Source organism: Pseudophryne corroboree, chromosome 7, assembly GCF_028390025.1.
Source record: "Pseudophryne corroboree isolate aPseCor3 chromosome 7, aPseCor3.hap2, whole genome shotgun sequence".
Taxonomy (NCBI): Eukaryota; Metazoa; Chordata; class Amphibia; order Anura; family Myobatrachidae; genus Pseudophryne; species Pseudophryne corroboree.
Window position 1 is genome coordinate 306327152 of NC_086450.1, and position 17380 is coordinate 306344531.

At 48.2% G+C, this 17380-nt stretch overlaps 1 protein-coding gene across 6 annotated transcripts in view; it reads left to right on the forward strand.

The window, feature by feature from the left end:
• ABAT (4-aminobutyrate aminotransferase) overlaps positions 1-17380 on the forward strand; it is a 444030-nt gene that overhangs the window by 187972 nt on the left and 238678 nt on the right. For all 6 annotated transcript variants that reach the window (XM_063934264.1, XM_063934261.1, XM_063934263.1 and 3 more), the window contains one exon: positions 5011-5137. In XM_063934264.1, coding sequence (XP_063790334.1) covers positions 5068-5137 — 70 coding nt within the window. In that variant the 5' untranslated portion in view covers positions 5011-5067. The remainder of the gene's footprint in view (positions 1-5010; positions 5138-17380) is intronic.

The window sequence follows — 17380 nt, forward strand, 5'->3', positions numbered from 1 at the left end:
GCCCGCAGAGGACTCTGGCTACGCCAATGGTCTGCAGACGCAGAATCCAGGAGAAGTGTGGAAACCCTACCTTACACAGGTCAGGCTCTATTTGGGGAAGCATTGGATGCGTGGATTTCCACGGCAACCGCCGGTAAGTCACCTTTACTTTCCTCTGCTACACCTTCTACGAGGAAACCTTTTTCCCCAACTGCATCGCAGTCCTTTCGGCTAGAACAAAAAGGACCAAAGCTCATACCACCTTCTTTAGGGGTGGTCGTGCAAAATCCAAAAAGCGTGCACCAGCAGGCTCCCAGGACCAGAAACCTGCTTCTGGTTCCTCAAAATCCTCAGCATGACGGTGGACCGCACAGCCTGGAGGAAGGGCTGGCGGGTGTGAGACTCGGACGTTTCAGCAACATCTGGGTGTCGTCCGGCCTGGATCCCTGGGTACAGGATATTGTGTCCCAAGGGTACAGACTGGAGTTTCAAGAACTCCTGCCTCACCGATTCATCAAATCAGGCTTGCCAGCGTTGCTGACAGACAGGGCGATCCTACAGGACGCCATCCGAAAATTGGAAATGTCACAGGTCATTGTCCCAGTTCCACCGTGTTTGCAATGCAAGGGTTATTATTCGAACCTTTTTTCGTGATACCGAAACTGGATGGTTCAGTCAGACCTATTTTGAACTTGAAGTCGCTAAACCCTTACCTGAGGGAATTCAAATTCAAAATGGAGTCTCTGAGAGCGGTGATCTCAGGTCTGGAGGAGGGAGAGTTTCTGGTATCCCTGGATATCAAGTATGCGTACCTCCACATTCCGATTTGGCTGCTGCACCAGGCTAATCTCAGATTTGCACTGTAAGTCAGTCACTATCAGTTTCAGGCACTGCCGTTCGGCCTCTACACAGCACCGAGGGTCTTCGAGGTGATGGTAGAGATGATGGTACTCCGCAGACAGGGGGTGAACATAGGTGGTCATTCCGAGTTGATCGTAGCTGTGCAAAATTTTGCACAGCTACGATCATCTTTCCTGACATGCGGGGGGACGCCCAGCACGGGGCTAGTCCGCCCCACATGTCAGTCCGGCCCCCTCGCCATTTCGCCCCCTCCCGCCCATCGATCGCCTCTGCCTGTCAATCATGTAGAGGCGATCGCTATCCTGCTACGGCCTTTGGCCGTCCCGCATGCGCAGGCTACCTACGGCCCCGTTTGCTCTGCTGCGTTAAAACGCAGTGAGCGAACGGGTCGGAATGGCCCCCACAATCCCATATCTGGACGATCTACTGATAAAGGCGTCGTCCAGGGAGATATTGTTGCAGTCCATTGCTCTCACGACTCATCTGCTCAGGAAACACGGTTGGATCCTGATCCTTCCAAAGTCACATTTGGAAACGACAAGGAGATTGTCTTTTCTGGGGATCATCCTCGACACGGAAGTGCATAGGGCAGTGGTTTCCAAACTTTTTTGAATCACGGCGCCCTAGAATATCAGAATTTTTTTCACGGCACCCCTAGGCCAAAAATTTCTTATTGAGAAATTTAGAAATAAATATTACATTAAGTAGATGGCGTTTATATGTCATCCTTAGGGTCAGTTGTGTGGTGAGGGACAATCTTTGCTTCTGTTTGGCCACATATTTTATGACTGGCAGCCACCAGCACTGGTTTTGCCTATTATATTGACCATGAATAATTTGAATTGGTCCTGGACCACCAACCCAGGGCACCCCTGCAAGTGTCCCGAGGCACCCCAGGGAGCCACGGCACACAGTTTGGGAACCTCTGGCATAGGGTGTTTCTGCCGGAGGAGAAAGCGTTGGTGATTCAAGCAATGGTCCGGGATGTCCTGAAGCCAGCCCGGGTATCGGTTCATCTGTGCATTCGTCTTCTGGGGAAGATGGTTGCCTCCTACAGGTTCTACAGTACGGAAGGTTTCATGCTCGGTCCTTCCAGCTGGATCTCCTGGACAAGTGGTCGGGATCTCACCTACACATGCACCTGAGGATACGTTTATCGCCGAAAGCCAGAATTTCACTCCTCTGGTGGCTGCAAATGTCTCACCTTCTGGAGGGCCGCAGGTTCGGGAATCAGGACTGGATCCTTCTAACCACAGATGCAAGCCTCCGGGGCTGGGGCGCAGTCACTCGGGGAGAATCCTTCCAAGGAAGATGGTCAAACCTGGAATCCAGTCTTCCGATAAACATTCTGGAACTAAGAGCCGTCTACAACGGTCTTCTCAAAGCGGCTCATCTTCTGCGAGATCAAGCCATTCAAGTGCAGTCGGAGTAACGACGGTAGCCTACATAAACTGACAGGGCGGAACGAAGAGCAGAGCTGCAATGTCAGAGGTAACAAGAATTATCCTCTGGGCAGAAAAACACGCGTTGGCGCTATCAGCAATCTTCATTCCGGGAGTAGACAACTGGGAAGCGGACTTCCTCAGCAGACACAATCTCCATCCCGGAGAGTGGAGCCTCCATCCGGAGGTGTTCACGGAGGTGACAAATCTTTGGGGTGTACCTCAAATAGACATGATGGCCTCCCGTCTCAACAAGAAGCTTCGGAGGTAGTTTTCCAGGTTGAGAGACCCACAAGCAGTGGCGGTGTTCTAGTCAGTGTACGCGTTTCCTCCACTTCACTTATCAAGACTTACCGCGGTTTCGTTTGACGGCATGGAGGTTGAACGCCAGATATTAGCTTGGAAGGGCATTCCGAACAAAGTTATTTCTACCCTGATACAGGCTAGAAAAGGAGTAACGTCTAAGCATTACCATCGCATTTGGAAGAAGTATGTATCTTTGTGTGAATCCAAGAAGTTTCCTACGGTGGAGTTTCAACTGGGACGTTTTCTCCTCTTCCTGCAAGCAGGTGTGGATATCGGTCTGAGGTTGGGATCCGTAATGGTCCAGATTTCGGCGCTATCCATTTTCTTCCAGAAACAATTGGCTTCCCTCCCTGAGGTTCAGACTTTTTTTAAAGGGGTTCTGCATATCCAGCCTCCCTTTGTGCCACCTATGGCACCCTGGGATCTTAACGTGGTGTTACAGTTCCTCCAATCGGATTGGTTCGAGCCTCTACCGGAGGTTGAGGTCAAGTTTCTCACGTGGAAGGCTGTCACATTGTTGGCCTTCGCTTCTGCTAGACGTGTGTCGGAGTTGGGGGCTTTGTCTTGTAAGAGCCCCTACTTGATCTTCCATGAAGATAGAGCTGAGCTCAGGACATGTCAGCAGTTCCTTTCTAAGGTCGTGTCGGCTTTTCATATTAATCAACCTATTGTGGTGCCAGTTGCTACTGACTTCTCAATTACTTCAAAGTCCTTGGCTGTAGTAAGGGCTCTTAAAATCCATGTGAAGAAGACTACTCGTCACAGAAAAACGAACTCTCTGTTTGTCCTGTATGATACAAAGAAACTGGGTGTCCTGCTTCTAAGCAGACTCTCTCCGCTGGATCAGGTTCACTATCCAGCATGCGTATTCTACAGCAGAATTGCCGTTTCCAAAATCTGTTAAGGCCCACTCTACTCGTAAAGTGGGTTCTTCCTGGGCGGCTGCCGGGGGGGGGGGGTCTCTGCTTTACAGCTTTGCCGAGCAGCTACTTGGTCAGGGTCGAACCCGTTTGCTAAGTTCTACAAGTTCAATACTTTGGCCCCTGAGGACCTGAAGTTTGGTCAGTCAGTTCTGCAGGAGCCTCCGCGCTCTCCCTCCCGTTCTGGGTGCTTGGTACATCCCCATGGTACTAATGTGGACCCCAGCATCCTCTAGGACGTAAGAGAAAATAGGATTTTAATTACCTACCGGTAAATCCTTTTCTCGTAGTCCTTACAGGATGCTGGGCGCCCGCCCAGCGCTTCGTTATCCTGCAGCAGTTACTTGATTCAATACAACTTTGTTCTTAGTTAAGTACTGTGTTGTTACTTATTTAAATAGTGTTTTCAGCTATTGCTGAGTTTCAAGCTAGTTAGCTTGGTTTGCTTTGTTTATGTGAGCTGGTATGAATCTCGCCGCTATCTGTTTAATTCCTTCTCTCGAAGTATGTCCGTCTCCTCGGGCACCGTTTCTAGACTGAGTCTGGTAGGAGGGGCATAGAGGGAGGAGTCAGCCCACACTATTAAACTCTTAAAGTGCCAATGGCTCCTGATGGACCTGTCTATACTCCATGGTACTAATGTGGACCCCAGCATCCTCTACGGACTACGGAAAAGGTAATTAAAATCCTATTTTATCGATCAACATTAAAAAAAAATATATATATTGCACATATAATCAAGCCAAATGGTTATAATCATTATCTGGAAAGCATGATAGTCATTTGTAATAATCCAGTAATTTATATTGGGATAATTGATGCTGCTTCCATATGAAGTGTATCCAAATTAATGGAATGTGACAGATGTATAACAGAGTCACTCATAAATGTGTAACTGAGGGTGCCCCAGACACACTCAGCCTGTTCTCCAAGCCTTAGTCATCCTCCGTGGAAGTTAATGCAGTGTGTAGAGGGAGGACGCCAGACCACCTGGATAACGGTCATGGCACTATGCTCAACCTTCAAGTTAGCTCTGATAGACACTTGCACATTACAATGTACGGGGAGGGGTGATCAGATCCTCTTACCCTTTTTCTGGCAGCAACACGTCCTTAGTAGCAGCAGCGTGGTTGGTACCGATTGACAATTAGAAAAGAGCGCTTGGTCCAACGTATTGACCCAGGGCAGAGTAACCGTGTTGGAGGTGTTAATCCTGATAGTCCTAAAATTACAGCAACTTTACCCCCGACTCAGAATCAGACCCACACAGTTTTCTTCATGGTAGTTCATTGCCTGTGATCCTTGCATCATGGAACTTGAAGAAAAGGTCCTGGAGATTAGTTTGGTTGATGAGTTCTCATATAAGTTCTCTATTTGGCCTACTTGGCAATTCTGTATAGTATTGGTAATATTCACAATTTAAACCTATTTTTGAGATGACATTATGCTACTGCTAAAGCCAATGAATTATGCAACATGTCTTCTTCTTCTCCTCCCTACAGAGAGAGTTGGGCGCTGAATTGGTGGCTGCCTCTTTTCTGTGAAGCAAGTCTGGGGAAATGGCATCCATGCTGCTCACCAGGCCTATCGCACAGGCCCTGCAACACAAATCCAGGTTATCTGTACCATGTAAGTAACCGCTATTGTTTCTTTTTTCTTTAGATGTATACATGTTTTAGAATATAGACAATGATGCATCGAAAATGGCAGTTCAGATGTGTAATAAATAAGGGTAGAACAAGGAGAAAAGGAGGATCAAAGGGTGGGGTGAAAGAAATGACATATTAAAAATGATCATAATCATAAGTAAGTTCCGCACTGAAAAAATAATAACCTGATCATTTTCATTTTATGGTTCTGGATTAAAATTCTAACTTCATTTTCGTTTGTACTTTATGTATTTGAATAATTATATAATAGAAACAAGAACAGTTCTGCTCAATGCAGAGTAAGGCCACCCGGTAAACACTGATTAGTATATTCTATAATCAGGAGCTAACACTGGGGCATCACTGGGTTCAGTGACAACTGGTGCTTCAACAAGTCCCCCTGCGGCTTCCGATGAAAAATGGTTGTGGCCTCACAGGGGCGTGCCCAGCATTCCCGGAGATGCTGGGCTGCTCCCCGGGACTTGTCTGACTGCACTGCCAGCTCCTACACTGTGACAGGAGCTGAGTGCTGCACATAATGCCACAGTGCAGTACCCAGCTCCTTTCCCAGAGGAGTAGTCGGCATTTTGGTGTCACCCCTGGGAGGGGTGTGTTTATGGTATAATAGATAGTGTCTAGTTAGACAGTCAATAGATAGACAACATATGTTAGACAGACATTAGGTCGACAGGGTCAAAATGTCGACATGAAAATGGTCGACAAAAAAGGTAAACACCATGTTTTTTGCATTTTTGTGGTTTGTGTGGATAGTTTTGTCATCTGGGACCTCCAATTGTAGAAAGGCATACCCTTGCGGGGCTCGCTTCGCTCGCCACGCTTCGCTCGCCACGCTTCGGGCTCTGTACACAAGGTTTATAACCAACTCTATGCCGACATGGATAGAGAAGGTGTGAAATAGTCCAAAAACATGTTAAATTTAAAAAAACATTTGTCTATCTTTTTTATGTCGACCATTTTCATGTCAACCTTTTGACCCTGTTGACCTTTTGTGCTGTCTACCTTTTGACCCTGTCGACCTTTTGACCCTGTCGACCTAATGTCTGTCTAACATATGGTGTCTATCTATTGACTGTCTAACTAGACACTGTCTATCAACCGGATACCCCTGGGAGGATACACCCAGGTGCAAGCCACACCTCCTATTGACACCACTGAGCAAGCCTACCTTCCTAATGCTCCTGCATCAGCAATATCTAACTCTATAACCCTCTCCCTTCTTATGTTCACACACAGCCATTCCTAGAATTCACCCTCTATAATCAGCAGGGCCCTGTCTCATTCTGTGAGCAATGTGTTAGTAAGAAAACGGCAGAATATATATAATATGGTTATACTTGGCACTCCCATGTGTCACAGGAAACAGCAAAAAGCACAGTGCCTACAAGAGCAAATAACTTGCTAAATGTAGCCATATAATTTACGCAGCGCTCTCAGGTCTTATTAAATCAAAGAATGGGCCATCATCCCATAACTGCAACGTTTCAATTTATTTCAGTTGTCATCAGGCCTGGCAACGGTTGAAATAAATCGTAACGTTGCAGTTATGGGATGACGGCCCATTCCTTGATTTAATAAGACCTGAGAGTGCTGCTTCAACTATATGGCTATATATACATGCATTATCTGCATTCCAAAGTATTGAGCCTGTCCGTCTTATGTCCTGCATTATCTGCATTACAAAGTATCCTGAACACGTCGGTCTTATATCCTGCATTATCTGCATTACAAAGTATCCTGAACCAGTCTGTCTTATTTCTGCAGCAGAGTACACTGGGTTCCACAGGGATAACATCGGGGTGTAGAGTTGGATCTTGATCCGAGGCACCAACAGGCTAAAAGCTTTGACTGTTCCCAAAATGCTCAGCGCCGCCTCCTCTATAACCCCGCCTCCGTGCACAGGAGCTCAGTTTGTAAGTTGGTGCCCTGCAGGCAGGGCTTCTCCAGCAGCCCTGAAAAGAGATTTTAAACAGAAGATAGAAGACTTCAAGGGCTGCCGCATAGGCACTCTTAGTGCTAGATGTCATTTTGACATCTCATGCTGCAGCTCCATCACCTCCCCCGGCGGCGCTGTATACTCCCGCGCCCTGGTTGCCGGGTACTTGCAGCGGAGGGCTCCGGTTTTTCACGTCAGGCACACACATTCGCCGCAGCTCTCCAGGATCGCGTGGCCGCATCAAGGGAGGAGGTAAGAGTCCCCCAGGCGGGACCCCCTGCAAATCGCGATCCGGCGTGGTCATTAGGAGACGGGCCGCGCGCGCTGGCGTGGACTCTGTGTTGTACAGGGACCCCACTAGACCACCAGGGCAGGGGCACAGGTCGGATTCTCCTATAATCCGTTTTATTGAGGCCCACCGTACCCGGTGGTGAAGTCCAGCAAGGGGATAAGGCTCTGACCTGTAGCCCCTCCCCCAGCCCCAGGGCGCCATTTACAGTAAATGTTCCCACCCTGGAGCTGCATCTCTCTCTCTCCCTCACTCCCTGTCAGCTTTTGGGCACCATCACTACATGCTGAGCTGATTCTGGGGCTGCATGGGCAAAGTGTCCTCTGTAAAGCCGCCTGCATCATCAGCGTTGTGCATTTTACAGGACACTTAAGTATTCTACATGTCTTTTGACAGTGTTAGTTAAGAAACCGTGCATTACTACATGGCTATTAAGTACAAGTACACTGTGATATACATCCAGTCTTTACTGTGCATTGATATATCTATACGCCTATGTAGCTTTACTTAATACTACTTAGTAGTATTGCTAGTCAAGTGCAGTTTTATTTACAAACAATGGAGAGTGGTCCTCAAGCACTGCTAGATTCTCCGGATATATCCTGACGACCTGTGTATTGTTGATATAGGTGGAAGGGTACAATTAATCAGTGGTGCATACTATACTGCCGTCACCATAAAGGAACCTTCAAACTCACCGTAACTCAGTGAGATGAGTTCACATAAAGGTTTCTTTTAACTGATAGCTGTCTTTTTTCCACCGATAATCATATATAAACTCATATAGAATGACACTCACCTAGGCTAAAAGCCCTATGTGCATCCAAAGGTTTCTTTAATCCCAAGGCATCAATCAGCGTATTTTCCACCGAACAAATGTGACCTCACTTTTGTTCGGTGGAAAATACGCTTTTAGCCTAGGTGAGTGTCATTCTGTATGAGTTTATATATGATTATCAGTGAAATAAAGATTGTTTGTGTATATGTTTTGATCAAGAGTTGGTGCTCTTGTGAGCAGGACTGAGCAGCAGCTAAAAGGGCGCAAGTCACTGCATTCAATATTTATCAGTGCAGTTTTATTGTTTATCATAATTTCTGCATTGTACATATGACACTGTGTGTGCATATAGCTGCTGTGTGATATCTCCTTCGTGTAACTCACTCATAATGCTATCCCTATATTATGTACCCTGAGGGGGGCTAAGTGCATCAGGGTTATTATTTGATATAGGTATTTCACAGGATATACTTATTTTGTAATTTTCTCTGTGATTCTCTGTCACCATATACCTCCTGAATCCTCTGTTTGTGCTATCACACTGCACAGGGGTTTTTTGGTTAGGTATTATGGGGTATATGCAATTCCGGGGGAATTGCGGCTTTTTTTCGCCCGTTTTTAAATTCAACACAATTCGACCGTCGAATTCCGGCCGCTTGGTGCCGGAATTCGACATATTCAATAAAAAACGGATTCGACAGTCCCGCTGTCGAAAAACGGACCAATTGACGGATAAGTCCGTCCTGGATTCGACTTTTCCGACGGCGCAAAAATGGTTAAAAAACACAGAAAAAAATTGCGTGGGTCCCCCCTCCTAAGCATAACCAGCCTCGGGCTCTTTGAGCCGGTCCTGGTTGTAAAAATACGGGGATAAAATGGACAGGGGATCCCCCGTATTTTTAGAACCAGCACCGGGCTCAACGTCCGGTCCTGGTGCAAAAAATACGGGGGACAAAAAGCGTAGGGGTCCCACGTATTTTTTGAACCAGCACCGGGCTTCACTAGCTGGAGAGATAATGCCACAGCCGGGGGACACTTTTATACCGGTCCCTGCGGCCATGGCATTAAATCCCAAACTAGTCACCCCTGGCCGGGGTACCCTTGAGGAGTGGGGACCCCTTAAATCAAGGGGTCCCTCCCCCCAGCCACCCAAGGGCCAGGGGTGAAGCCCAAGGCTGCCCCCCCCCCCCATCCATGGGCTGCGGATGGGGGGCTGGTAGCCTTTTGTAAAATCAAAGAATATTGTTTTTTGCAGAAGAACTACAAGTCCCAGCAAGCCTCCCCCGCAAGCTGGTACTTGGAGAACCACAAGTACCAGCATGCGGGGGTAAAACGGGCCTGTAGTTCTTCTGCAAAAAAAATACCCAAATAAAAACAGGACACGCACACCTTGAAAGTAAAACTTTATTACATACATGTCGACACACACATACTTACCTATGTTCACACGCCGACAGTGTCCACATCTCCAAGTCTGTCGACGTCTCCAAGAATCCAGGGTACCTGAAAATAAAATTATACTCACCTAAATCCAGTATCCTGTTATTATTTGTAATCCACGTACTTGGCAAAAAAACAAACCGCATACCCGGACCACGGACTGAAAGGTGTCCCATGTTTACACATGGGACCCCTTTCCCCGAATGTTGAGACCCCCCGTGACTCCTGTCACAGAGGGTCCCTTCAGGCAATCAGGGAGCGCCACGTCGTGGCACTCTCCTGATTGCCTATGCGCGTCTGAGCTGGCAGACAGCGCATCGCACAGCCCCTCCATTATATTCAATGGTGGGAACTTTGCGGTCAGCGGTGAGGTAACTCGCGGTCCCCACTCCTCCAGGGTACCCCGGCCAGGGGTGACTAGTTGGAGATTTAATGCCACGGCCGCAGGGACTGGTATAAAAGTGTCCCCCGGCTGTGGCATTATCTCTCCAGCTAGTGGTGCCCGGTGCTGGTTCAAAAAATACGGGGGACCCCTACTCTTTTTGTCCCCCGTATTTTTTGCACCAGGACCGGACGCAGAGCCCGGTGCTGGTTCTAAAAATACGGGGGATCCCCAGTCAATTTTCCCCCCGTATTTTCTCTATCGTCCTAGTGGATGCTGGGGTTCCTGAAAGGACCATGGGGGAATAGCGGCTCCGCAGGAGACAGGGCACAAAAAGTAAAGCTTTACGATCAGGTGGTGTGTACTGGCTCCTCCCCCTATGACCCTCCTCCAAGCCTCAGTTAGATTTTTGTGCCCGGCCGAGAAGGGTGCAATCTAGGTGGCTCTCCTAAAGAGCTGCTTAGAAAAGTTTAGCTTAGGTTTTTTATTTTACAGTGAGTCCTGCTGGCAACAGGATCACTGCAACGAGGGACTTAGGGGAGAAGAAGTGAACTCACCTGCGTGCAGGATGGATTGGCTTCTTGGCTACTGGACATTAGCTCCAGAGGGACGATCACAGGTACAGCCTGGATGGTCACCGGAGCCTCGCCGCCGGCCCCCTTGCAGATGCTGAAACAAGAAGAAGGTCCAGAATCGGCGGCATGAAGACTCCTCAGTCTTCTTAAGGTAGCGCACAGCACTGCAGCTGTGCGCCATTTCCTCTCAGCACACTTCACACGGCAGTCACTGAGGGTGCAGGGCGCTGGAAGGGGGGCGCCCTGGGAGGCAATGAAAACCTATTTTTGGCTAAAAATACCTCACATATAGCCTCCGGGGGCTATATGGAGATATTTAACCCCTGCCAGAATCCGTTAAGAGCGGGAGACGAGGCCGCCGAAAAAGGGGCGGGGCCTATCTCCTCAGCACACAGCGCCATTTTCCCTCACAGAAAGGCTGGAGGGAAGGCTCCCAGGCTCTCCCCTGCACTGCACTACAGAAACAGGGTTAAAACAGAGAGGGGGGGGCACTAATTTGGCGTTAGAAATATATAAAAAAGATGCTATAAGGGAAAACACTTATATAAGGTTGTCCCTATATAATTATAGCGTTTTTGGTGTGTGCTGGCAAACTCTCCCTCTGTCTCTCCAAAGGGCTAGTAGGTCCTGTCCTCTATCAGAGCATTCCCTGTGTGTGTGCTGTGTGTCGGTACGTGTGTGTCGACATGTATGAGGACGATGTTGGTGAGGAGGCGGAGCAATTGCCTGTAATGGTGATGTCACTCTCTAGGGAGTCGACACCGGAATGGATGGCTTATTTAGGGAATTACGTGATAATGTCAACACGCAGCAAGGTCGGTTGACGACATGAGACGGCCGACAAACAATTAGTACCGGTCCAGACGTCTCAAAAACACCGTCAGGGGTTTTAAAACGCCCGTTTACTTTAGTCGGTCGACACAGACACAGACAGGGACACTGAATCCAGTGTCGACGGTGAATAAACAAACGTATTCCTTATTAGGGCCACACGTTAAGGGCAATGAAGGAGGTGTTACATATTTCTGATACTACAAGTACCACAAAAGAGGGTATTATGTGGGATGTGAAAAAACTACCGTAGTTTTTCCTGAATCAGATAAATTAAATGAAGTGTGTGATGATGCGTGGGTTCCCCCCGATAGAAAATATGGGCGGTATACCCTTTCCCGCCAGAAGTTAGGGCGCGTTGGGAAACACCCCTTAGGGTGGATAAGGCGCTCACACGCTTATCAGAACAAGTGGCGGTACCGTCTATAGATAGGGCCGTCCTCAAGGAGCCAGCTGACAGGAGGCTGGAAAATATCATATAAAAGTATATACACACATACTGGTGTTATACTGCGACCAGCGATCGCCTCAGCCTGGATGTGCAGAGCTGGGGTGGCTTGGTCGGATTCCCTGACTAAAAATATTGATACCCTTGACAGGGACAGTATTTTATTGACTATAGAGCATTTAAAGGATGCATTTCTATATATGCGAGATGCACAGAGGGATATTTGCACTCTGGCATCAAGAGTAAGTGCGATGTCCATATCTGCCAGAAGATGTTTATGGACACGACAGTGGTCAGGTGATGCAGATTCCAAACGGCACAAAGGTGTATTGCCGTATAAAGGAAGAGGAGTTATTTGGGGTCGGTCCATCGGACCTGGTGGCCACGGCAACTGCTGGAAAATCCACCGTTTTTTACCCTAAGTCACATCTCTGCAGAAAAAGACACCGTCTTTTCAGCTTCAGTCCTTTCGTCCCTATAAGAGTCATATCTGCCCAGGGATAGAGGAAAGGGAAGAAGACTGCAGCAGGCAGCCCATTCCCAGGAACAGAAGCGTTCCACCGCTTCTGACAAGCTCTCAGCATGACGCTGAGACCGTACAGGACCCCTGGATCCTACAAGTAGTATCCCAGGGGTACAGATTGGAATGTCGAGACGTTTCCCCTGCGCAGGCTCCTGAAGTCTGCTTTACCAAGGTCTCCCTCCGACAAGGAGGCAGTATGGGAAACAATTCACGAGCTGTATTCCCAGCAGGTGATAATTAAATTACCCCTCCTACAACAAGAAAAGGGGTATTATTCCACACTATATTGTGGTACTGAAGCCAGAAGGCTAGGTGAGACCTATTCTAAATCTAAAAAAATTTGAACACTTACAAAGGTTCAAATCAAGATGGAGTCACTCAGAGCAGTGATAACGAACCGGGAAGAAGGGGACTATATGGTGTCCCGAGACATCAGGGATGCTTACCTCCATGTCCCAAATTTGCCCTTATCACTAAGGGTACCTCAGGTTCGTGGTACAGAACTGTCACTATCAGTTTCAGATGCTGCCGTTTGGATTGTCCACGGCACCCCGGGTCTTTACCAAGGTAATGGCCGAAATGATGGTTCTTCTTCGAAGAAAAGGCGTCTTAATTATCCCTTACTTGGACGATCTCCTGATAAGGGCAAAGTCCAGGGAACAGTTGGAGGTCGGAGTAGCACTATCTCGGATACTGTTACAACAGCAGGGGTGGATTCTAAATATTCCAAAATCGCAGCTGATCCCGACAACAAGTCTCCTGTGCTTAGGGATGATTCTGGACACAGTCCAGAAAAAGGTGTTTCTCCCGGAAGAGAAAGCCAGGGAGTTATCCGAGCTAGTCAGGAACCTCCTAAAATCAGTGCATCATTGCACAAGGGCCATGGTAAAAAAATGGTGACTTCCTTCGAAGCAATTCCAGTCGGCAGATTTCATGCAAGAACTTTTCAGTGGGATCTGCTGGACAAATGGTCCGGATCGCATCTTCAGATGCATCAGCGGATAACCCTATATCCAAGGACAAGGGTGTCTCTCCTGTGGTGGTTACAGAGTGCTCATCTTCTAGAGGGCCGCAGATTCGGCATTCAGTTTTGGATGTTGGTGACCACGGAGGCCAGCCCGAGAGGCTGGGGAGCAGTCACACAAGGAAAAAATTTCCAGGGAGTGTGATCAAGTCTGGAGACTTTTCTCCACATAAATATAGCTAAGGGTAAATTTATAATGCTCTAAGCTTAGCAAGACCTCTGCTTCAAGGTCAGCCGGTATTGATCCAGTGGGATAAAACATCACGGCAGTCGCCCACGTAAATAGACAGGGCGGCACAAGAAGCAGGAGGGCAGTGGCAAAAACTGCAAGGACTTTTCGCTGGGCGGAAAATCATGTGATAGCACTGTCAGCAGTGTTTCATTCCGGGAATGGAAACTGGGAAGCAGACTTCCTCAGTAGGCACGACCTCCACCCGGCAGAGTGGGAACTTCATGGGGAAGTTTTCCACATGATTGTAAACCGTTGGGAATTACCAAAGGTGGACATGATGGCGTCCCGTCTGAACAAAAAACGGGACAGGTATTGCGCCAGGTTAAGAGACCCTCAGGCAATAGCTGTGGACGTTCTGGTAACACCGTGGGTGTACCAGTCGGTGTATGTGTTCCATCCTCTGCTTTTCATACCTAAGGTACTGAGAATTATAAGACGTAGAGGAGTAAGAACTATACTCATGGCTCCGGATTGGCCAAGAAGGACTTGGTACCCGGAACTTCAAGAGATGCTCACAGAGGACTTATGGCCTCTGCCGCTAAGAAGGGACTTGTTTCAGCAAGTACCATGTCTGTTCCAAGACTTACCGCAGCTGCGTTTGACGGCATGGCGGTGGAACGCCGGATCCTAAGGGAAAAGGCATTCAGGAAGAGGTCATTCCTACCCTGGTCAAAGCCAGAAAGGAGGTGACCGCACAACATTATCACCACATGTGGCGAAAATATGTTGCGTGGTGTGAGGCCAGGAAGGCCCCACGAAGAAATTTCAACTCGGTCGATTCCTGCATTTCCTGCAAACAGGAGTGTCTATGGGCCTCAAATTGGGGTCCATTAAGGTTCAAATTTCGGCCCTGTCGATTTTTCTTCCAGAAAGAATTGGCTTCAGTTCCTGAAGTCCAGAAGTTTGTCAAGGGAGTATTGCATATACAACCCCCTTTTGTGCCTCCAGTGGCACTGTGGGATCTCAACGTAGTTCTGGGATTCCTCAAAACACATTGGTTTAAAACCAGTCAAATCTGTGGATTTGAAGCATCTCACATGAAAAGTGAACATGCTCTTGGACCTGGCCTGGACCAGGCGAGTGTCAAATTGGTGGTTTTTTTTTCTCTCAAAAAAAGCCCATATCTGTTTGTCCATTCGGACAGGGCAGAGCTGCGGACTCGTCCCCAGTTCTCTCCCTAAGGTGGTGTCAGTGTTTCACCTGAACCAGCTTATTGTGGTGTCTTGCGCCTACTAGGGACTTGGAGGACTCCAAGTTGCTAGATGTGGTCAGGGCCCTGAAAATATAGGTTCCAGGACGGCTGGAGTCAGGAAAACTGACTTGCTGTTATCCTGTATGCACCCAACAAACTGGGTGCTCTTGCTTCTAAGCAGACTTTTGCTAGTTGGATGTGTAATACAATTCAGCTTGCACATTCTGTGGCAGGCCTGCCACAGCCAAAATATGTAAATGCCCATTCCACAAGGAAGGTGGGCTCATCTTGGGCGGCTGCCCGAGGGGTCTCGGCTTTACAACTTTGCCGAGCGGCTATTTAGTCAGGGGCAAACACGTTTGTAAAATCCTACAAATTTGATAACCTGGCTAAGGAGGACCTGGAGTTCTCTCATTCGGTGCTGCAGAGTCATCCGCACTCTCCCGCCCGTTTGGGAGCTTTGGTATAATCCCCATGGTCCTTTCAGGAACCCCAGCATCCACTAGGACGATAGAGAAAATAAGAATTTACTTACCGATAATTCTATTTCTCGGAGTCCGTAGTGGATGCTGGGCGCCCATCCCAAGTGCGGATTATCTGCAATACTTGTACATAGTTACAAAAATCGGGTTATTATTGTTGTGAGCCATCTTTCAGAGGCTCCGCTGTTATCATACTGTTAACTGGGTTCAGATCACAGGTTTTACAGTGTGATTGGTGTGGCTGGTATGAGTCTTACCCGGGATTCATAAATCCTTCCTTATTGTGTACGCTCGTCCGGGCACAGTATCCTAACTGAGGCTTGGAGGAGGGTCATAGGGGGAGGAGCCAGTGCACACCACCTGATCCTAAAGCTTTACTTTTTGTGCCCTGTCTCCTGCGGAGCCGCTATTCCCCATGGTCCTTTCAGGAACCCCAGCATCCACTACGGACTCCGAGAAATAGAATTATCGGTAAGTAAATTCTTATTTTTTGTGTCGAAAATGACCCGTTTTTCGACATTTGCGGCAATTCGACCGCAATTGCATATACCCCTATATCTGCTGAAATTGTACTGTGTCGCCCATGATTTACGCTTTCATATCATGTCCGCTACAGGGGACGATGGATCTGTGGCTGATCCCGCAATACGCGGTGGTGATGCCGCAGATGCATTAGAGGAAATCATAGCAGCGGAGGGTTCAGGTTCTGGGGTTCCCTACCCCCCAGTCAGTTTGTAGCAACGGAGGCACATCACGACCCGCCTTGGGCTACTTTCTCTAACTTACTGACTATGCTGGTAACTAGACTTACGCCCCCTATGGGACCTCACGTGCCTTTACAACCACATATCATCCCTGCGGTTAATCCACCAAGGACAGATCTCCTGTCCACTCAGTTACAGCAATTGAATCACTCATTGACTAAACAGAAACCTAACCCTCGCCTGCCTAAGACCAAGGGGTCCTCTAAGCAGGCCATTACTTCCTCACAATCCACTCATATTTCAGATACTTCGTCCGATGAGGATGGCGTGTATACTGACCCCTCTGACACTGATCCAGATGCTTTTGATGGGGAGTCTGTTTCACAGGTGGATGTTCCTGACCTATTAGAGGCTATCAGGCTGATTCTTCAAATTGATGATGACCCAGAACCTGTTGTTGCCTATAAGAAACCTGATAGATTCAAACGTCAGAAGGTTACCAAATAAATGTTGCCTCATTCTGACCACTTAGTTGATATACGTCAGGAATCCTGGGAGAATCCAGGAAAGAAATTCACACCTCACAAGAAGATGCTGGCTCGCTATCCCATCTCTGCAGAGTTAAGTAAGAATTGGGAAACGCCGCCGCCGGTGGACTCGCAAGTCGCTCGTCTGGTGGTGTCCTCTGCTCTGCCTGTCACTACCGTCACCTTTCTGAAGGAACCGACGGATAAGCGTGTGGAGGGTTGCTTAAAGTCTATTTATACCCTTGTGGGAGCTGTGCATCGGCCCACTATTGTGGCTACTTGGGCTGCAGAAGCTATTGAAGCGTGGGCTCAGGAGGTGGAAGCAGAGCTGCTGTCCAATTTTTCTGATAATGCTAGACAATGTCTTTCGTATATTGTCACAGACTCTCATTACATTAGGGAGGCGGCTTCTGATGCCGGTATTCTGGCGGCCAAGGCCTCTACTGCGTCCATTCTGGCTTGCCGGATTCTCTGGTTGTGGTCCTGGTCTGTGGATCTGGTCTCTAAAAAGACCCTGGAGGTGCTCCCTTTTAAGGAAAACATCCTTTTTGGGGAATATCTCAACAAGATTGTTGCTGACTTATCTTCCGCTAAGACGGCATGTCTACCTAGTACTGTTCCTTCGGCTCCGAAGGTTAAGAGTACTTCCTTTCATTCCTTTCGACCTCCAGGTAAAGCAAAGGGTCAGGCGTACCCGAAACAGGCTCGCACTTCCAAAACCACTAAGCCCAAACCTAAACGTGCCTGGGATGCCTGTCAGCCTGCTTCCAAATCACACAAGCCTACTGCATGACACGGCGGGCCTCCCCCTGGGGGATCCCGACCTCTAAGGTCTACCCAGG